Here is a 22,075-nt window from a genome sequence, read left to right on the forward strand (position 1 = left end):
AGAAGGAGGTCACGGGCCGTCAAGGGGGTCACACGGCATAATACACTGGAGCATCGCACTGTATCCGGCTCTGAAAGGCGCTCCGTGAGTACCTGAGACTAGGCGCTAGTTGTACTTATTCCCAGCTGTGGCCCTGGGGCCAGTTAGAGGACTTTGCTCAGCCTCAGTTTCCCCACGTGTAATACAGAGAAAACAATGACATTTGCTGCTCTCACTGGACTGAGGACCGAATGCAAAAGGGCCGCAGATTACAGGAGCCTGGACCACCGAGCACGCAATGAAATTCTGTGCCTATGTTTTTAAAAATTAACTAATTTAAGGCTGTACTTTATGCGAACTTCCTCGATTTCCCCCTAATGTCCTTTTTCTGTCCCAGGATCCCATCCAGGAAACTCCACTGCAATTACTCATCATGTCTCCTAGGGCCTCTAGGCTGTGACCGCTTCTCAGACTCTCCTTGTGTTCGATGACCAAGGTGCTCTGTAGAATGTCCCTCAGCTGGGATTAGTCTGACGTTTTTGTTATGATTAGACTGAGCTGGTGGGTTTGAGAGAGAAGACCCCCGAGGTCCAGGGCCCTCCTCCTCACGTCACATCAAGGGTACATGCCGCACTGTGACTTAACACTGGGGATGCTGACCCTGACCTCTGGCTGAGGTCACGACTGTCAGGTTTCTGCACTGTACAGCCCTCTTTCCGCCCTTTCCACGGACGCTCCTATGGGTAGCCCCCTCTTAAGGAGTGAGGAGTTCACTCCCCTTCCTCGAGGGCCGAGTTTCTACAGATATTATTTGTGACTCTACACACCTATCTCTTCTCCCCCAGCCACATTATTTTTGTCATTCTTACCGTGGAAAGATTCCTCCTGTTGTCTTAAGAGCAAAAAACAGAACCAAGCAGGGTAGGGTGCATGAAAACCCACAGGGTGCAACAGAATCCCAAGCCCAGTCCCTGGCCATCAGCCGCCAACCCCATCCCCAAATCTTTGGAAAAGTGAAAGACTGGAAGCTTGTGCCCCTCCCCTGGCTCTGCGGTCCGGGTGTCGGGGGAACTTACCATGTTATGCTTGAGGATTCTCTGGACCACGGGGGTGAACACTTCGATGACCACCATGGACCGGGGCCGCTCTCTGCAGTGCTGGGGAGGCAGGAGGAAATGGTCAGCGCCGAGCCTGGCGGGGTCCAGCCAGGATCTGCGGAAGCCCTGACCGTGGTCTGTGGCTCAGGGCAGTGAGCCCGGCTCTGGTGCCTGGGTTCCCCTGCTCAATGCTGCTGCATACCTTTTTGTTCAATTTGGGGGAGTGAGAAAAGTGGGTGGGGATGGGATCTTCTGTTTGCTTTTTGTTTTGATCTGACTGACGGTCTGAGATGGTTTCAGGGGGTACTGACAGGAGTCCGTTCCCACACAATCCTATTTAACAGGGCAAGATCCCCATAGCTCTGAGGTTCGGCGTGCGTGGTCTAACAGAGGAGTCTCTTGAAAATCAGGTGCAAGGATACCAGGGGTTAGTGCTTGGATGCCAGAATCTCGAAAATTCTGTGACTTCTCAATTGAAGGCTTTGATAAGCTGGCTGCAGGGTACAGGCCACACGCAGCTCTTGGGTGTATTTTATCTCACCAGCATGGGGTTTTGTTTTTCAAAGTGAAATTGAAGGCCTTCGGGTGGAACAGACGATGTGCTGCTCCACCACGTTTAAACCTGCCTGGGCCTGAAGGTGCTGTTTCCAACCCTGGAAGAGGACACTGGACTTGGGATACTAGAAATCCTAGACGCTTCTTTTTTTTTTTTTTTTTTTTTTTTTGCGGTACGCGGGCCTCTCACTGTTGTGGCCTCTCCCGTTGCGGAGCACAGGCTCCGGACGCATAGGTTCAGCTGCCATGGCTCACGGGCCCAGCCGCTCCGTGGCATGTGGGATCTTCCTGGACCGGGGCACGAACCTGTGTCCCCTGCATCGGCAGGCAGACTCTCAACCACTGCGCCACCAGGGAAGCTCCCTAGACAATTCTTGATACGTAAACTTTCCCCAAATCTCGGGGTCCTGGCTTCCAAGTCTGGCAGGAGAGGCTGCCTGGGCGTGTCCAGAGAGCTGGCCAAGTGGACCCGGTGGAGGCGACTTTGTTCCCTCAAGCCTTCCTCTCTGGGTGGGCTGCCTGGTGGAGGAAGTGCTGAGGCTGCGACTCCAACCGCCCCCCGAGGGAAAACAGCCCTGAGTCTCACCAATCCCTGTGCCTGGGCCCCCTGCTCCAAACGGCAGGGCAGCTACCCAGGGAGTTCTATCAGGAAATGCCAAAAGGGATGGTTTCTTCCACATCACTGCTTTTCAAACTGTGCTACCAGGAACCCTCAGGTATGATTTACTTTGAACAAAGGTCCATTGTTCTAGAACAAAAGTCTGAACACCGTGAGATCTGGGAGAAACCACCCAGCTTGAGAGGGGAACAAGGAGCAGGTCTGGATTAAATGGGACAAAATACTGAGAGAGGAGATGACCCACCGGGACAGGTAAGGGAGCAGCTGGCTGCTCTCTCGGGAGCCCAAATACTGGGTGACCTGATTGCCCTGCTTGGGGGCACAACGCCAGGTGCTGGAGGCAGAGAAGGCCCGTCTTAGTTGTGTGCAGTCCCACCAAGTGGTTATTCCTTCTGCAGCTGTTCCCCACGGGGGAGGGGGGCCTTGGTACAGCACAGGGCCCGATGCCTAGACACGCTCTTGCACACACACACACAACTGTACACTCGGGGCTCACCCGCGTGGGCCAGAGGGCACGCACTGGCACACGCCCACATTAAGAGATGCACCTGGGCATTTCAGGTAGCAGGCTGGGCCCACCCTCTGCTCTGTGGGTCGCTGGGAAAGGTCTGCTGATGGAGAGACAGGGCCAAAGAGGATGATGTGATCCTGTCTCCCTAAAGCTTGCGTCCCCTAACACACGCAGAGAGCACGCTCCCTGGGTGAGGAGACAGGAGCAATAAGTGCACCACGGTCCCCTTTACCCCAGGACCAGCAGGGCCCCAGGAGCCCGCTCTGCCACGCCACGCGCCTGTCTCACTGGTGCACACAGCCCACACCCCCAAAGGACGGTGTGTGGCCGTGGAAGGAACAAGCTCGGTGAAGGGGGTCGCCAAGAGGAAGTGCTGGGAAAGCAGCAAACCCAGGCCCTGCGACTTTCCAAGGACATCAGACCATTGCATTAAAAAAAATCACCCAGCAAAGGATCAAACAGGATCGTGTGCTGGTCCAGCCCCCAGGCCACCAAGGTGCTCTCAGACGGGGGATGCCTGGTCCCTGACGTGCCCTGGGGATGTTCCACGTAAATCCCACTGCAAGGCTGGCGTGGGGTCCCTGGGACTGGATGTCCTGCTCCGGGGCTCCACCAAGCTCACCTGGCATCCCCCTGCCTGCCCTGTTCAGGGAAAGCCCCACGGCTGTGCCCTCACTGTGGGCCGGCCTGTGCTCACAGGAGCCTTGGCTAATAATAATAGCCCAGCTCTGACGTCAGGAGCTCAGAAAGTCTGCTGCAAACTTCTCCCAAGACAGCCAGGAAGACATTCCAAGGAAAACTCTGATGCTCCTCCCTGACCTGCCGGTCTGACCCTGGGTCTCGCTTATCACCTGTCTGGCGGAGAGGGGGCTGTAACCCAAGAACGGGGTGCCTGGCTTGTCTCTGGCTGTGTCTGGGGCCCTGACCTGGGTCAGGGCAGGGGGAGGGTCTAAGTTTGGTTTTCAGCAAATTTTGCAAAACCAACCCCTGCCATGCACATACAGAGACAGGCTGCTTCCTGAAAACACAGCCCCGCTTCAGCAGTGCCGTACCTTGCAAAAGAATTCACAGAGATCTGGTGGCGGATGGTTGTTTTCCAGCAAAGGAGCGATTGCCTGAAAGAAAAGGAACAAACGTCAGGTGGAATCCCTTGGAAGGAAGCGTAGGGGTGGGGGGGTGTCTACGTTAGATGGTTAACTCACGGTGGAAAGCGCAACCTCCTTGTCACCCTCTGGGCAAAAAAGCCATCCTCTAACTTGCCGGCCAGAGCTCCTAAATTGTGTGTGTGTGGCGGGGGGTACGTGGCTCCCACTGAGAAGCTGATAAAATCTCTGGGCTGCCCCCGAGAAAAATATACATCTGTAACGATGCATGCAACTTTAGGGGTTTCACGACCTGCTGATGACCATCCGCGTCCCCCGTGGATCAACAGTCCCTGCCTACGAGGCAGGACGCGTGGTGGTTATAAGCCCAGGCTTTGGGGGCAGAGTCCTGGGTGCAAGTCCTGCTTCAGGCACTTGCTATGATGTGACCATTAGAGCAAGTTATTTCATCTCTCTTAACCCTGTGGTCCCCACCAGGAAGGTGGACCAGAGAGCATCACTTTGAGGGTGAGCGGAGGTAATCTGTGCAGAGAGGGCCTCTTAGCCTGGCCCTGTTAGCACCTGGGGCTGGCCCTTGCTTCCAGCGCAGCTGTCCTGTGCACTGCAGGATGTCTGGGAGTATCCTTGCTCTCAACCCCCAACCCAACCGTGACAATCAAAACTGTCTCCAGGTGCACTTCATTTTATAAAAATTAAGAGAGGTTAGAATTTCTAATGCCCCTTGACTTCATTCCTCACCGAGCCTTTTTTTTTTTTTAATTTTTAAAAATTTGGCTGTGCTGCGTGGTGTGTGGGATCCTAAGTTCCCCAACCAGGGATTGAACCCGCGCCCCCTGCATTGGAAGTGTGGAGTCCTAACCACTGGACTGCCAGGGAAGTCCCATCACCGAGCCTTCTTAGGCCAGCTGTACACTGTTACTGGTTCCCACTGCCATTCCTGTGCAAGGTTCCCATGACTCAGATAGCGTTGATTTTTTATTTTTCTGCCTCTTTCATAATTTCTGTTTTAATGATTTTGCCAAATTTCAAATTCAAATAAAAAATTGGAACAATGGAGAAAAAGCTATGTCCAGACATTGCCAAATTCCCCCTGGGGGACAAAATCGGCCCCAATTGAGAAGCCCTGGTGTAAAGTGCCTCTCCTAGCCTGCGATAAGGCCAGCTCTACAGAAACATTCATTATGGGATGGATGGTTAATGCCTATGTGAGGTCCACTCGTTGTCCAGTTCCACACTGGTCCCTACAGTAGGAAACGGGAGACCCAGGACCCAGCACCGAGACTGCCGGGCTGTGTGACTGAGTGAGCAGCTCGGCCTCCCTGGACATTTGTCTTCTAGTCTATAAAACGTGGAAAACTAGAGTTACCAATTCACAGGGTTGTTGCGGGGAGGTGATGAGAGAAAACTCTAGAAGCTTTGGCGTCTGAGGCTTGGGATAAACCCACTGCCTGGAGTACAGTTTGTCACTGACACCAGCACAGGGGGACCGTCTTGGGCTGTACTGGACACGGCGGCAATTTCGCCCGACTTCTCAGGAAGGCTCTGTGATGACAGGGTCTCCCCATCACTGAGCCCCGTAGCCCAGACCCTGCCTGCTTGTTTTCAGAGGGTCTCCTGGCTCTGCTTCCGCAAGCAGGGCCTTTGGATGTGGGTGGGTACCCCTCGGTGAGGGCTTCCGCCGGTCTCAGGACCGTTAGGGGAAGGAACACGTAGCGCGATGGCAGTGGGGGATGACCACCAGCCCATCTCCCCCATTATGTGGAAGGTGAAGTCATCAAAGCTGAGGCTCTGCTTCACAGCAGCGACGGTCAGGCTGACCAACAAGTGGAGACGGGGCCCAGGGTCTTACTCGCTTAGGGCTATGCGGTCCAACATGGTAGCCACTAGCCACGTGTAACTCTTCCCGTTATAACTGACATGGAAGAAACAATTTCTTTCTTTCTTTCTTTCTTTTTTTTTTTGGCCACCCTCCTTGGCTTGCGGGATCTTAGTTCCCCAACCAGGGATTGAATCCGTGCCCCCTGCAGTGGAAGCGCGGAGTCTCAACCACTGGACCGCCACAGAATTCCCAAGAAACGATTCTAAAGGAAATGAAATTAAAAGTGCAGTTCCTCAGTCACACTGACCGCATTTCAAGTGCTCACCGGCCCCATGAATCTAGTGGCCACTGCAATGCACGGCGCAGACGGAGAGCACGTCCATCACCACAGGCAGCTCTCCCCGACGGTGTGGGAAGGGGGTTGGTGGGCTCCGACCTGACTGCAAGGCTGAGCCCACCACCCTCTCACAATCCCCCGCAGCCATGTGGACCAATCACTACACTGATGATAATAATATACCAAGAGCAACACCCACAATAGCCATAGCTGTTGCAGGCACTGCCTATATGCTGGGCTCTGGGCTGGGTCATGTCACTTAATCTTCACCGTGTGCTGGGAGCGGGGTGTGCGTCTTGCCCTTTCCTCAGAGGGATGAAGTCTGCTGCCCAAGGTCGCATGGCTAGAATGTGCTGGGGCCAGATTTGAAGCCATGTGTGTGACCCAGGAGCCTGAATTATTCACCATGCTACTTCTCAGCCCGGGCTCTCCACACGAGCAGGAAACAAGCAACCCGTCTGGTGACAACTCCATAGGAGGAGAAATGGGGCAATGAAAGACGATGAAACACCCCAACGTAGGCCGGGCCCACGGTTCAGGCTTTGCACGCTCATTTTCAGAAGTTCAGCGCCCGGCCTGTCAGATGGGGACTCTCTGCTGCCCATGCTGGTGAATGCAGGGAGAGGTCAGGCCACAGCATGGGTGGCGGGGCAGGGCAAGGGCCTCCCCCAGCCCTCGAGTCGCTGCCTGGCCCGCGGCTCCGCTCCCCACACTGAGCTCTGGGACCACCTCTGGGAGGAAGGATCACGTGCAGGGTGTATCCTCCTGGCTTCAGCCCCTCCAGTCAAACTGGGCCCACCTCTTTCACAGGGATGAGTCAAAGAATAAAGGATTGGGAACAGATGAAGCGCCCACAGTGGGCGTCAGGCGTGGGCTCCGCGCTTCCACAGCTATTATCTCATTTGATCCTCATGACAACTCTGTGAGGTCAAGCGGTAGTGATTTCCATTTGCACAGCTGAAGAGACACAGGGTCAGGGAGGTTGTTACAAGGCCTGCCCCAGTCACAGAGTAAGGATCGTTTTAGATCGTATTATTAATAAGATTTTATGTTTCTGCGGCATCTTGCTATGAGCCGAGCCCCCTTCCAAGCATGTTTGGTGTATTAGTCCATTTAACTTTCCCAGCAGTCCTGTAGGAAAAGGCACTATTATCACACACATTTCATAGATGAGGAGACTGAGGCTTAGAGTGTCAAGTTAGCTGGAAATGATGTGAAGGGCCATCTGGTTAAATACAAACACTCTAGAGCCAGTGGAAAGAATGGAGTACGGGGTAGACCAGTGGTTCTCAACCAGGGTCAGCTGTGCCCCCCTCCCAAGGGATATCAGCATGTATGGAGACAGTGCGATCATCACAACAGGGGAATGCTGGGTGGAGTTCTAGTGGGTGGAGGCCAGGGATGCTGCTCAACATCCTACAATGCCCAGGACGGCCCCACCACAAACAGTCATCCATGCCCAATTGTCACTAGTGTCGAGGGTGAGAAACCCTGGGTTAGACACGTGCTTGCATGTCTTGACTTGAAAGAATCTCCAAGACATGTTGTTAAGTGAAAAATCGAACACAGGACAACACATCAAGCTTCGCATCTTTAATGTTAAAAGCAAAAACTAAAAACACAACCGTGTCTGTCTCTGTGGGTTTGTCACCCCATGAAAACCTCCAGGGCTGCCTCTGAAGGGGCCGCTGGGATGAGGTGAAATCTTTTTTTTTTTTTTTTAAACAATGAAAATATACTCACGAAATCCTTACAGAAGTACTTTAAAGAATATTTTAAAGATATTTTAAGTGAAATTAAAAGCTCTTCCATTACTCGCCCAAGGTCACAGCTGGTAGGGGGTGAGCCCAGGGTCTGCACTCAGCTCTGAACTTGAACCACACTCAGCTTTAAGCCCACGTTCTTCACCAGCACGTGGGAACACTGCCGGAGTCTGGACTCCAGGTCCACGCTTGTCCAAGGACACGCCAGCTGTTACCAGGTAACAATTACCCACGGCACTGATGCCTCACTGATGGGTTGAATAAAACCAACTTAAATTACTTGTGAAAGTACTTTTGAAAAATAAGCGCATAAAAAACAAAACAAAAACCGAGCCCCACTGGGAGAAAACTAATTGTCAACAGGTCAAATCAGAAAATGTAATGGCTGGAATGAAAGGAGGCTACAGAAGGCTTCACGATAATAACAGCATTGGTAATAGAGAACACTGAAAGCAAGGCTGCCAAACGGGGGGCTGAGGGTCACACCCTGAGATCAAATTCTTCCCTGTTCTCAGGCATCCCCGCTGAGCAGGGAAGCTCCGCCCAGTCCCATTAAGGGGTCAGCCCAGCCAAATTAGCTGAATAAACGCAGGCTGGATTTCTCAGATCACAATTCCTTTCCCAGGCTCCTCCCAAGTCCAAAGCCCTGACCCTCCTTCCAGGGCTGAGGTGCACAGTGGGACCCACAGGTGTTGCCAACCAGGAGGGGAAGATGCCAACTCCTTCCTCGGCACCCACGTCCTTGCCTGCTTCTCCACCAGCGAGAGCCTCTTTGCCTTGGCCTGTGCTGGGCTCCCTGCCTGGACTGCCTTTCCCAGGAGCATCCTATCCACCTGTTAAGACTCAGTTCACTTACCTCCTCCTTGAAGCCCTCTGCCATCTCCCTCCCAGTCCCCTCCCTGAGAGAGGAGGTCAGGTGCCTGCCCTCTGTGCTTCCCTGACACCCTGAGCAAATCCCAAGCCCGGACCACGTGATTTCTGGATTACCCGCCAGGTTCTGCCAGCACACAGTAACCCCTCAAGGGTAGCTCTGTCTGTGCAACAGAGACCAGCGTCTGGCACATACCTGTCCTCACATGTCAACGAATGTTTTGTTAAGTGAATTTATTAATTAGTAACATGCCAGAGAAAGGTGCTGGTGGGTGACTGGGGAGGTCCAGGCTGCTGCTGCCCCTGTTCTAGCAAGAGGAGGCAATGGGTGGTCAGAGCAGAGCATGGGAAAAACCTCTATATTCTTAGCAGACACCCACTGAGCAGCTGCTGTGCGCCAGACACTGCGGTTGGGACACCACAGAAGCTGCTGCCTTTACTCTCCACGATAAAAGCCCTAAGGCTCACCTCCTTTGGTGCCCACAGGACCCAGCTGCAGCATGGAGGGTGATTCTCCAGGCCAGGCTGGCCAGGGCCAAGTGGGTGGGCTCCCGAAGCCCTAAAGCAGCTCAGAGGGGCACGGTGTCTGGGATGTGGCCCTTGTGTCAAAGGCTGCGGCCGCGGGACCTCTTGGGCAGGTAAATGTTCCAGGTCCCTTCCTGGGCACACAAAGCTCTGCCTCTCACTTCCATTTCAAGTTCTGCCTTCCTGCTTCCTACTTCCTTATGCTTTATGCTCCAGCAATGCTGAAGCTTCCAGAATATACCATGTTGCTTTAAATCTCTGTGCATGGGACTTCCCTGGTGGTCCAGCGGTTAAGACTCCACACTCCCAACGCAGGGAGCCCAGGTTCGATCCCTGGTCAGGGAACTAGATCCCACATGCTGCAACTAAAGATCCTGCACGTGGCAACAAAGATCCCATGTGCTGCAACTAAAGACCCGGCGCAGCCAAATAATTATTAAAAAAAAAAGTTTCTCTGCATGTTTTGTTTTCTCTCTCTGGAAAGCCCTTCCCCTGTTTTGCCATCTGGCAAACTCCTATTGATCCTTCAAAACCCGGCTCAGACATCATTGCCTTTGGGAAGCTCTCTGGCTTCTTTCCCAGGTGAGTTTATCACTCTACTCTCTATGTGACACGCCTCTTATTTTTGCAGCGATCTCATTTAATAGACCAAGAACTCCTTGGGAGCAGGGGCCATCTTAGTTACCTGTGGATTCAAATACAGAGCTCAGTGCTTGGCACCTGGTAGGTGCGCTTTCATTTCTTTCTTCTCTCTTGGGAGAACCACATTTCATAGTTTAAAATCACCCAGGAAGATATTTTACACCAAAGATGCTCACATCAAAGTCAAGTCCCAGAAACTACCATCGCACTTTGCACATCAGAGGGAATTCAATCCGGGTTTCTAGTTGTGGATTAATTGGGAGCATGTCTTGGGGCAAGAAAGAGAAAGTTTACCTTTCAGCTAACAGGGTTATGGCTGAGAGTAAATTATACGGTCTCTGCCATCTCTGGCCTCCTCTCCCTGCGACCGACTCAGGAAGGAGGAGGCGATTAAGGCACATTTGCTACCAACCTCAGAGACTGATAATAACATCCCCCCAATCAACTGGGGCTCTGACATGTGCAAAGGCAGGAGGGAGACATGTCTGGCCTGATAGAAAAGACAAAATTGATCAAGGCCACCGTGCTGGTGGATGATGCTGGCATTTCAAGAGTTCACTCAAACCAGGGGAGGCTTGTGGGCACAGGATGTGGGCAGAGGGAGAGGGGCTGCCCGGGACTTACCACAATGATGTTTTCATGCTCCTGGGTAGTCAAGTTTGTGTTCTGAAGGATGAGCAGAGAGATCAGGAGGAAAACAAAACAAAACACACCATTAATAAAATGGAAATTGGGAGATTGGAACTGACACATACACACTACTATATACAAAGGAGATAACTAATAAGGACCTACTATGTAGCACAGGGAACTCAATACTCTGTAATGGCCTATATGGGAAAAGAATCTAAAAAAGAGTGGATATATGTACACGTATAACTGAGTTGCTTTGTTGTACAGCAGAAACACAACTTTTTTTTTTTTTTTTTTTTGCGGTACGTGGGCCTCTCACTGTTGTGGCCTCTCCCGTTGCGGAGCACAGGCTCAGCGGCCATGGCTCACGGGCCCAGCCGCTCCGCGCCACGTGGGATCTTCCCGGACTGGGGCACGAACCTGCGTCCCCTGCATCGGCAGGCGGACTCTCAACCACTGCGCCACCAGGGAAGCCCAGAAACACAACATTTTAAATCAACTATACTCCAATAAAAATTAAAAATAAATTAATAAATAAAATGGAACATTTGCATCTCAAAGGTCCATGCAGTTTCAAATGCTTTCAGCCTCTTGGACAGAGGGCACGTGTCACTTTTTCTTAATTAAATAGATCAGAAGACCCTCAAAGGCAGGGTCGGAGGCGGGTGAAGGACGGCTTCGGGGCAGGAAGAATCGAGTTCCAAGTCCCTGTTTCACCACTGGAGTGACGTGACCTTGGACTAGTCACTTCTCAGTGAGACAGTTTCTTCTTCCGTAGATGGGGCTCCTCTTTGGGCTTAAACCCATAGCTGGGCCCTTGTCATAGTGAAACACGCAACTTGGAAGCCCGGAGGCAGCTTCATAATAAACATGTAAAGAAACAGACTTCCGGGCCTTGACTTTGTGCCAGGTAGTCTTTGGGGAGCAGCACACAGAATATTTCAGTGGTTCCCAAGCTAGGTTCCCAGGGAACACTAGTGTTCCATGAGTTGGCCCAAGATGGTCTAGTTATGTTTAAGTTCTAGCAATCACCTTGCAAAAATATTAAGCGGAATGGATTAAACTTGCTAAATTTCTAGGGGTTTTTTTCCTGCCCCCCCCACCCACCCCACAATCTGGAATTTTCTTACACAACTGGTACCTGTGACCACCATCCTGTGTATGCAAATGAGGATGCGAATGAGGAAAGGGATGAATATGCAATACGCAAGAGACAGTGAGAAAACTTCAGAAACAGCCACTATTGTCTTTGTTGCTGGTGTCCTGGTGTGTTCTGCTCTGACCATCTGTCTCAGTGGACACAAGCTTTCACTGGTGTCAACTCATTTCCTAACAGCCGTGTCTGCTGTTCATAACGCACCTCCTCGTTGGGCAGTAAACCCCAAGATCGACTGTTCCCGGGTTCTAGAAAGAGCCCCACGGGCTGAACAGGTTTAAGAAGTACCTGTCATCTGATGCATTTACATCAGCTACAGCGGAAGAAAAGCTAGTGAGCTGTGGATTTCCTTTTGTCCAGTAAGCTGGCTGCCCAAGGGGTGAAGGCGGCACAGAACCAGGGTCAGTGCCTGAGCGCCACGAACGTCCAGGTTTCCATGGAGGCTGCCTGACTTATGGGCTTAGGATCCAGAACACGCGGGAGGATGCTTTTTGGATTCTAACACCTTGTGCTTTTTGTGGATGTTGGTGTGGTTTGAGCACCCCGTTTAGGACAGATTATTCAACACCAGCCATTTTTCAGCCGAGGGCAGACGAAAGCCTGGCTTTGGTCTTTCCTACTCACTACACCTAAGGCACTGTTGTCGGGGCTTTGCTACACTCCTCCCACCCGTTTCCTGTTCTTGGGATAGGTTCTATTATCCCAGTGACAGATGAGCAACCAATGGCTCACCCAGGAGCACAGGTAACAGGTGGTGGGGTGGAGATCTGAGCCCTGTCTGTCCTGTTCCAAAGCCTATACCGCCAGCCACTGAGCTATATACAGCTCAGTCCATGTGAGGGGCGGTTCCATCTTTCAGGCTGCCGTGGGAGCTCCGAAGGGACCAGCCAGCCCTCACCACACCCATGCACCTTTCCAAGAAGAGCCTCTGGCAACCACAGGTGCCGTTTCTTTGGTCCCAGTCACTGGTGATGGCACATAGCACTCTGCAGGGAAACTTCTCGCCACTAAGGCCATTTCTGACCCGGGGTGGAGAGCTCTCACTAACAGCCACTGCCCTGGAGGGGACACTTGAATCCTGAACCGAGCAGCCACTACACACACTCAACCCAACAAAGGCCTGGGAGGGTGGGGACGCCAGCTTTAACAGGCCTGTCCTCCCCCTCCCTCCCTTGGGATCCTGCCCACCTTCTGGTCGCTTTGGTGATGCCTGGAGCCTCTTAGGAGGAGGCCTCAGGTACAACTTAAGTAAAGAGAACAGACAGGGAATCCAGTCCACACACAAAAAAGGGCAAGAAAGAGGGAGAGTTTATTCTTCCAACCATCCCCTCTAGACATCTAGCTGAGGGTGCTGAAGGTCAAGTTCACAGCCATGTCCCACGATAACAGAAATGTGACCAGTTATCAATTGGTCCCTATATATCAGGCACAGTGCCAGGCACTGTATACATATTAGAGCATCCAATCCCTAATTCTGTGAAACGGGTGCTAATCTTAGCCCCAACTCATAGATGAAAACCGCACTGAGAGATCTAGTACATTGAGCAAGGCCAGTGAGCTCCTGAGAGGAGAACCAGGTCTTTCTCACTCTGCACACCTGCTCTTAACTGCTGTCCTAGGTGGCTGGGTCCTTCACTCACGAAAAGGTCTCTACCAATTCACGTAATGTCACATTAGCTTTGCAGTTGGGCAGACCTGGGCCTGGGTCCTGCCTACCCCTCATCCAAGTGACCCTGGGCAGGCGACTTAACCCCTTGGAGCCTCCGTTTACATTTCCGTATGTTTTAATACTTACCTTGCACGGTCGCTGGGAGAAATGTAAAAGGGCTGGTGTAAATGCCTGCCACTGTGATCGTCACAGAGCATGTGTTAAAAAAACATCAGCATCACTCGGAGAGGCGTTAGCCTCACTGGAGGGGATGCTGCCTGGGCTGCGGTCCCAGCTCTGTCCCTTGCAAACAGCAGCTCTTAGCAGTAAATTGGGGATAACACGGACCCCTTGCCTGACTCACAGTTGGTGCATAGCAAATCCAAGCTTCCTCCTTTTCTTCCCTTTAAATGCCTCTGTCTCTCCACCCTAGCGCTTGGGATCAGCTGACTTTGAGATCCTTGATCTAAAGCCTCAGAAGTGATGCAAAGCCCACGAGCACGTGGTCACATGAAACATATCTGAGACGGGCAAGAAATCCCACCAGAGGTCGGGCACAGTGTCATCTGCCACCTTCGCCATCGTCCTGATGACAAGCCTGACTTAATGATGGTGTGATGGCGGCTGAGACTGGTGGGGTTGATGGGGTGGGCGATGCAGCTCTGCACTGAGAGCCAGACAGCCTTAAGGTGAAACTTCCGGCCCCACTGCTTTCTCGGCAGGTCACTCGGTATCTCTGGGCCTCAGCTTTCCCATCTGTGAAATGGAGACAGCAAGGGCTGTCTCTCAGGGGGAGCGTGAGGATTAGATGGGATGCTGTGTGCGTGGCACCCGGCGCCTGCCCAGCATGTAGCAGGTGCTTCCTGAGGGCGAGCTGCTTCCCCTTCTCCAGATGAGAAGCCAGCCCCGGGCCTGCCAACAGGCCCCTCCCGCTCAGGTGGGAAGCCTGGACTCGAGGCCGGGCGTACGGCACAGGCCTCAAATCCCAGACCTTGACCGTGATTCATTTCAGACCGGGGTCTTTACTGTTCCGTGGGACGACGCTGGTCTCCCACCCGAGGACAGACCGTCCTCTGCTCCTTTGCCACCCACTTTCTACCTCTCGCTCCCACCTCCTCGCAGGGCGAGGGACCCTCTCTATTCAGCAGACATGGAAGGCCTGGGCCAGTTTCCTGGACCAACGGGCAGTGACCAGCCTGGGTCTGCAGAGAAGGCGGAGGTTCTAGGTAGCAGGGAACTTGTGCCGGAGTCCGAGGGGGGGGTGGGAGAAGCCACCAAGAGTAGCGGGGCAGCCAGAGGAGCAGGGGCCGCTCCCCGGGGAGAGGGACAGAGAGATAGCTCTGCTGGCCACGCATAGCTGAAACCGGGAGTCATCAACCCCTGTGTCCCTAGAGGGCCAGGCAGGCAAATAAATGAGAGAAGTATTAATATCTGTCAAGTGCTTAAAATAGCACTGGAACACAGTAAACGGAGAGATGTTTCCGAGCACCCCTCGCCCTCCATCGGGCAGCCTAAATGACGGATTAAAGCCTCATGTCCCACTGTCTTTCCTGCCAGAACGTAAGCTCTAGGAGGGCAGGGGACCATCTTCATCCAAGTGCGCAGAACACCGCCTGGCACATGGCACACACTCAAAGTGTGGGGCTGCCTGGGAAAGCCGATGGCTCAGATGGGTGGCACTAAGCAGCCAGCTGCAAACTGCTGCTGGATTTTCTGATCGCTTTTAAAGAGAACCTGGAAATTCCTATGTTGTTGTGAAATCTCTCGACTTTTAATATCCTGTGTGAGTTGAAGGATAGCTATGGGCTGTGAGGGGTGATTAGAGTGGAAAGCCACATCTGCCTGGACCTCCAGTGCTGGTGGGGGCCGGGGCAGGGGGAGACGGAGGCGGGCCAACGCCATGGGGATAGGAAGGGCAGTCTGGGGGCTTCACGGACGTGTTCCCGCTCAGGAACGAACTAGAGAATTCTGAAAGCAGCTGCCATCATCACCATCGCCAGCCCAGCTCGGGCCCAAGAGCAGCACCCACAATGTCCTCCCTCGAATCCAGTCCTGGGGCACAGCAGGGTGGCAACCACTCAGCTGTAAGCACCCGGGGCAAACCTCCTTCTCAACTCCCTCGTGTCGCTGGGGGACCGCTCACCTCCTCCCGCAAAAGGGAGACAACACAGACTCAAATTCGATTCTGCTGCTTGGTACCCGGTGGTACTCAGCAGGTGTAAAGGAAGCCGACTTCAAAGTGGCGGGGGGTGCGTGGGTGGGGAACGGGATGGCAGAGTGCGAAATCAAGCCAAGGGGAAGCGTTACCTCTGAGAGCAGTTTCGAGACGATTTCCAGTGGGGCTTGGTTGATGGAGTCATCCTGCAGGGGGGACGTCAGGGCCATGTCCACCAGAGTTCGGATCTCCTTCAAGACGACTTCCCAACGGCTTGGGTTACTCAGGACTTTCTTGTATTTGTAAATCTTTTTCTGGTTGGGAGAGAAAAAGAGACCCACACGTGTTATTAACAGGCCAGGGGCGCAATATACAAGACGATCAAAGAATCAGACGTCCTGGATGTGAAAGGCCCCACGTCTGGACCCCTCCCCGCCCCATCAGAATCTGACCCCCGAAGACGGGACAGTCTTGCCCCAAGTCGAAGGCTGCATTTGCAGACAGCCAGGCCTCCTGAACGCTAGTAATTTCCACTCCTTTTCCAATGACTTAAAAAAAAGGATGAAGCTATTTATCCTCCAGGTTATATCTTTTGCCAAACTTGTTCCCCAAGTATTCAAACGCAATACGAAGGGGGAGCATTATTCCGGGTCCACAAAGGCACTTTCTTTGCGTTGGAGGCACTGTTTCTGCTCACCCTGACCCTAAGAGGTCCCCTTGGAGACTGTGCTCAGCTGAGAAACCTGACACACAGGCTTGGGGCCTGGAATTCAGCTCCAGCCAGGTGGGGACTGAGCCCAGAATGGTCCTCAGCTTCCACCTGGGGAGTAAGACGGGTGCGTTCTCACCTCCGCATCCAAAGCTGGCGAGCGGCTGGGGCAGCGGCCGGGGCTCTGTCCATATGAGGCCGGGCTGGTTCCGCCCTCTGACATCATGGAAACAGAAGCCCTCTCTGAGGCCGAGGTCCCGGCCTGCGCTCCCCGGGCTCCGCAGCGGCCTGCCCCACTGCCGCCCGGCGTGCCTGGGCATCTCTCCCTCTAACTGGAGAAACTTCATTAAGGACTCTGCTCCTTGGGGAAAACCTAATTTTAATGTCACTGAGCCAGCTGGGTGACATGTCACAATCTCTGAACCAAAGTCTGAAAGAGGGCAGGAGGAGGTGAGGGTCCCCCACTGGCCCCGAGGCTCAAAGAGAAGCTTGTAGGCCACCAGCGTGTCCCCAGTCACTTAGTTTCTGAGTTAAGAATTACAAAGGGGCTTGGAAGCCAAGGCCTAAAATGAAGCACATGGGGGACAAATTCTGCATCAAACTGGGTAGTTCTCTGTGCTGAGTGAGGCGCGGTGGTGGAACAGGAGGTCAACTGTAGGATCAGACAGGCCCGGTTCTTCCCATAAAGTATTTCACCTACGGAGCCTCAGCCTCCTCTTCTGTAAATTATGCATGAAAACACCCTGTGGCCTCTTCCAATGTGGAAGCCTTATAAATCCTGGACCCAGGTGGTCCCCTCTCTGTACGGAGTTATACTCAGAAGCGGACTCCAAACAGCACAACCACATAACCCAAAGGGAACTCCGATACTCAACCTGCCTCTTCTGAAAAACTTTCAAGGAATGAAATGGACAACCCACAGTGATACAGACAGCATCCCGTTTTTTTCTCCCATCTTTTTCCCACACTGCCTGATGTTCTGGAGCCTCTTATCTGCTAATCATACCCCGGTGCCACCACCATCACCCACTTACTTAACTCACACCTAAGTTTATTTCCCCTCAGTCATCCCAGATCTTTCTTATGTAAATCTCCGTAGTCTGCCTCTCCCTCCTTCTCTCTCTCCTTCCACACACTCTCTGCCGGAAAGAGTAGAAACATCTACTTATCATTTTAGGTCCTATAAGGGCTGGAAGAAACGCATGGCAACTTCTGTTGGGGTGGGTATTCAGTGAATAATAAATACGCTGTTGATGGAGATGATGGTGACAAGCAGTATTTGCTGACCCCATGACTTGCATGATGAGGTGCACCTAGCCGCCTGAGGCTCCCCTGGGACCGTAACCAGCCTCAGTCCCAGTTACCTGCCTGGTGTTGTGAGCCAGGAGCATGACCAGGGCTATACAAATATGAAGTGCCCAAAGTCTGAAGCGGTAGAGACACTTCCCAAGGCAAGAAGCCGGCCCATCCCCGAAGATGAACGCTCCTTTGAGTCCCAGACACTGCGGTTCTGCTCTGGGTCCAGAGAATTGCTTAATTTTTAAATGACCATGAAATGGTCACAGAAACTCACTGCATATTAAGCCCCAAAGGAAACCACAAGGACGCACAGCCGTGTATTCCCACAGTAGATTCTAGATTGGAATATGGTTTGCACTTTAAGCGCCCTCTCTTGTAATCAGCTGCAAGTTATTTACTTTTGAAAGAATAATGACTTCATTCTTTTCGTGAAAACGAGGCATGCTCACTGTAAGAAATGTAAACTACACTGAAAAGCACAAAGAAGAGGTTAAATGAGAAAAGGTCTCGAATATCCCACAACCTAGAAATAGCCATCATTAACCTTTGGTAAGCATTGTTCCAGCTGGCCCTCAGTTAATTTTCGCCTGTGGGCGGGGGGGGGGGGCGGCCGTGAGTTCGGCCCCTAAGTCCTCAGGACCCACACTCGGACGATGTCGCCGAGACAGTGAGGCCCAGGTGAAAGGGCCCATCGGGCGCCGCCTGCCCCAGCGAGCCCCTTCACAGGCGCGCCCAGCCTCGGGCTCACGGACAGAGCCCCCTTGACAGGCTGTGGAGGTCAACAGATTTTCCCACGAGCCCCTGCTTAAGAAGCGTCCCAAGGAGAGTGGTCACAGAGGCTGCACTCAAGACCAGAAGTTCCCAGGGGCTGACAAGGGCTAACGTTTAACGACCCGCCAGGCACTGTGCGGAGCACTTCTGGGCATCAGCTCACTCCACCCTCACAGCAACCCCAGGAGCTGGGGACCTGCCACAGGCCCTGGGAGCAGAACCGCAGACAAGGACCCGAGTGCAGATGGTTTATTTATTGGGGAGGTGATGGGGGACGCATCAGTGCAGGGGTGAGAGTGAGACCGGGAGAAGAAGGCAGCCAATCACCGCCAGGGCATCATCAAGTGTTAGGACTGGGCAACAGGCAACGCCACCACTGTGGGGACGAGGTTGAGTCCTGAGGGGGCCTCTGGGAGACAGTGTGGATCATGCCCTAGAGTTGACCCACCCAAGGAGCAAGGAAGCGGCACTGTTTACCCACCAACTTCCTGGACTTCTGGCTGCCCTGTGTCCAGGCCAAAATGCTCCCACAGCCAGGAAAAGACGTGCCCCCGGGGCAGAGTCACTGTATTTACACTGAGCAGCCTTCAGGGCAGAGCCACGCCAAGAGGTAGGGCGTCTGCAGCTTCTGCCCCAGGCTCTAGTTTCCTGTTTACGCACAAGACTACCAGGGCCCAGAGGTGACATGACTTGCCCAAGGTCACACAGCTAGAAAGGGGCAATTCACAAGTACAAACCGGCTCTGGTGGACCCCAGAGGTCTCCCTCTTTCCATTACATGGGTCAGGGCCAGCGCAGATGGTGGAGAGGAGGCACGGATTCACCAAGAGACACTGGGAAGAAGGCAGCAAGAACGCTTGATGGTCTGGGATGAGGGCTAGAACATGTCTCCAAGGCTCTGAGAGCTGGTGGGAGCGGCAGGGGGGCGGTGCAGCTGTGACATCGTGGTCGTGGGGTGTGGGCAGGTGGCTGGCTCCCGGAAGAGGCTCTGAGCCCTTGCACAGGGCAGCCACAGGACAGAGGGAGGCCTGCCCAGGACCATGGGGACCTAGTCACTCTGCCTTGGGTGACAAATCAGCACATTTCACGCCAGGAGCTCTGCTGAGCTCGTCTGGTGATGAATCATGGTGAGACTGGGTTGGGGATGCCTCTGGAACCCTGACTCCCAGGAGCCCGGCCGTCAGCTTTGCCCTATGGTCCCTCCACTGAGCCCATGTCACCAGAAGGGGCGGGTGACCTCTTGCCATCTCTGGAGTGGATGGGCCGCTGGATTCCTTTGACAGGAACCTTGGAACTGTCCCCCTGCTTGTTTTTGTGTAAGAAAGCCAAGAATGGTCTCACTTTTTTTTTTTTAAGGGTTGTTAAGGGGAAAAAAACAACAACAAAAAAGAATACGCAACAGAATCAAATGTAGCCCACAAAGCCCCAAACATTTGCTGTCTGGACCTTTAAAGAAAAAGTTTGCTAACCCATGGCTGGAAAGGTCGAACCCCACCCACCCAGCCAAGGAGTAAGAGCACAATGCAGCTCAAGATCAGGGGCCATCAGGGGAAACACAGGTTCAAACCATAAGGAGATACTGCTCCACACCCACTAGGCTGGCTGGAAACAAAAGACAGGTACCTCCAAGTGTTGACAAGGATGAGGAGAAAATGGGATCCTTGTGCATTGCTGCTGGGAATGTAAATCAGTACAGCACCACTGGAAAACAGGTTGACAGTTTCTTAAATCATTAAACATAAATTTATCATATGACCCAGCAACTCTGTTCCTAGAAATCTACTCAAGAGAAAAACAGACTCTACATAAAGACATGCACATGAATGTCCATAGCAGCATTATTCATAACAGCTCCAAACTGGAAACAACCCAAATGTCCGTTAGCTGATGAATGGATAAGCAAGACATGGTATATCCAGACAATGGAATAGTATTTCGCAGTAAAAAGGATGGAAACACTCATATGTGCTACAAACATGGATGAATCTCACGAATATGCTAAGTGAAAGAAGCCAGATGCAAAAGACTTATTGGAGGATTCCTTTTATAGGAAATGCCTAGAAAAGGCAAATTTATAGAGACAGAAAGTGGAACGGTTATTGCCTGGGGTTGGGAGGTGGCAACAGGGATTAGGCTGCAAACAGATATGAGAGCAATTTTAGATGATGGAAATACTCTGAAACTGCATTGTGATGGTCGCACAACCCTGTAAGTCTACTAAAATCATTGAAGCATTCACTTACCATACGTGAATTTTATGCCATGTAAATTACACCTTCATTAAGGTGTTAAAGAAAACATCCCAACCCAGGTAGGTGGAGGACATCAAAAAACGTCAGAGGCAGTATGGCTTCGTGGTTAAGAGTGCAGGCTTTGCAGTCAGCAGACTTCCGTTCATATCTAAGCTGTACTTCATCTACCCATCCACCTATTCACTTACCCATCCACCCATCCATCCATCCATCCACTCGTCCATCCATCCATTTATCTAATCATCCAACAACAGTTACCAGGAACCATCTAGTATGGTGTGGCAAGTACTGAGTTAAGTCCTAAGGATACCAATGATGAGCAAAGCAGACAGCTCCCGGTGCTCGTGGAACTTACAGCGTATTACTGGCGCCCTACTTTCCTCGTCTGCAACGTGGGATGAGAACAACCACTATCAAAGGCTTGCCATGCCCATTCCATGACATGATACATATAAATACTTAGCCCTGTCCCTCGCGAAACAGCAGCGCTCATTCTTATCACCCACCAAGTCCTGTGGGTGAGTGATCCAGAGCAGGCAGGACTCAGGAGGGCTCCCGGCATCTGTGACAAAGCCCCACCCGCTCCCGAAACAACAAAGCCAGCAGGAAGAGCCAGCCGCTCCTCCACTGCAGTCTTCGCCCTCTGCTTATCAGCAAGGGGGCGTTACCTGGGCAACATCCGCCATCTCTCCAGCAAATGCTGCTATACCGCAGAGACAACCACAGACGCCCGGGTTCTCCGGCCTGGGAGAGTGGAGCCTGTCGGCTCCTCCACGGGAGACAAGCTGTCACCGGGCAGCCGCCCCTCTCAGGAGAGGTGTGACTCAGAGTGTGCGGGCACCACGCCTCCCGCTGACGGGGCGGTTGCTCTGCCGCTTGCTGCGCCTCCGAAGCTCGGGCTCACGCAAGCACGCATGCTCCCCCCGCCCGTCGTTAAAGGAGAGGGCGCTCCCGGAGCCAATGAGAAAAAGGAGCCCGGCGGGAGCTGGGCTGGCTGTGACAACTTCTTTCCAGGGGGTGTCCCAAAGCTGTGCCCGGCACGAGAGCCAGCAGCCCCGTGTGGCTACTTAACACTGAACCTAATTAAAATGAAATACAACTCCTCAGTCCCACTAGCCGCATTCCAGCGGCTGGACAGCCACACGTGGCTAGAGGCTGCCACACTGGACAGTGCAAATAGAGAACATTTTCATCACTGCAGAAAGTTCTATTGGGCAGGCTGTCCTAAAGTCTTAGCATGCCCTCTGTCACCCACGCCCCAGAGGACCAGTGACATGCTCCTTGCCTCTCCCATCACTCAGGCAACGCCTATGTGCTGGGGCCAGTATGTGAGCGGCACCCTGCCCATCTCCTCCAACTTTCCCTCCAAGGCCTACAGGGGCTGTCCCCAGATGTCCTTTGCACACCCAGGGAGAATGACCAAGTGGGTGACTTCTTTGGCTTCCCTGATTCCTAGACAGGGGGGGCCTCTGACCTCCTCATCCCTTCAAGACTCACTGGGGCTACGGATGAATGTGCCAGGTAACTCACCATCTCTGCCAACCCAGTGTGCTTCTGGGGGGCACACTTATAAAAATTCTCACAACCATCCAACAATGGGAGCAGTATAATTAGCTTCATTTTACAGATAAGA

The 22,075-nt window shown here is 52.9% G+C and overlaps 1 protein-coding gene across 1 annotated transcript in view; it reads right to left on the bottom strand.

Annotated features, from left to right (window-relative positions):
• The window catches only part of CMIP (c-Maf inducing protein), a 240,195-nt gene that overhangs the window by 38,034 nt on the left and 180,086 nt on the right, over nucleotides 1-22,075 (bottom strand). Inside the window, exons 4-7 of the mRNA XM_082607275.1 lie at nucleotides 15,565-15,726; nucleotides 10,445-10,486; nucleotides 3,814-3,876; nucleotides 1,056-1,136 (exon numbers count right to left, since the gene is read on the bottom strand). Of these exons, the coding sequence (XP_082463401.1) occupies nucleotides 1,056-1,136; nucleotides 3,814-3,876; nucleotides 10,445-10,486; nucleotides 15,565-15,726 (348 nt within the window). The remainder of the gene's footprint in view (nucleotides 1-1,055; nucleotides 1,137-3,813; nucleotides 3,877-10,444; nucleotides 10,487-15,564; nucleotides 15,727-22,075) is intronic.

This window comes from Mesoplodon mirus (genome assembly GCF_964341445.2).
Source record: "Mesoplodon mirus genome assembly, chromosome: 19".
Taxonomy (NCBI): domain Eukaryota; kingdom Metazoa; phylum Chordata; class Mammalia; order Artiodactyla; family Ziphiidae; genus Mesoplodon; species Mesoplodon mirus.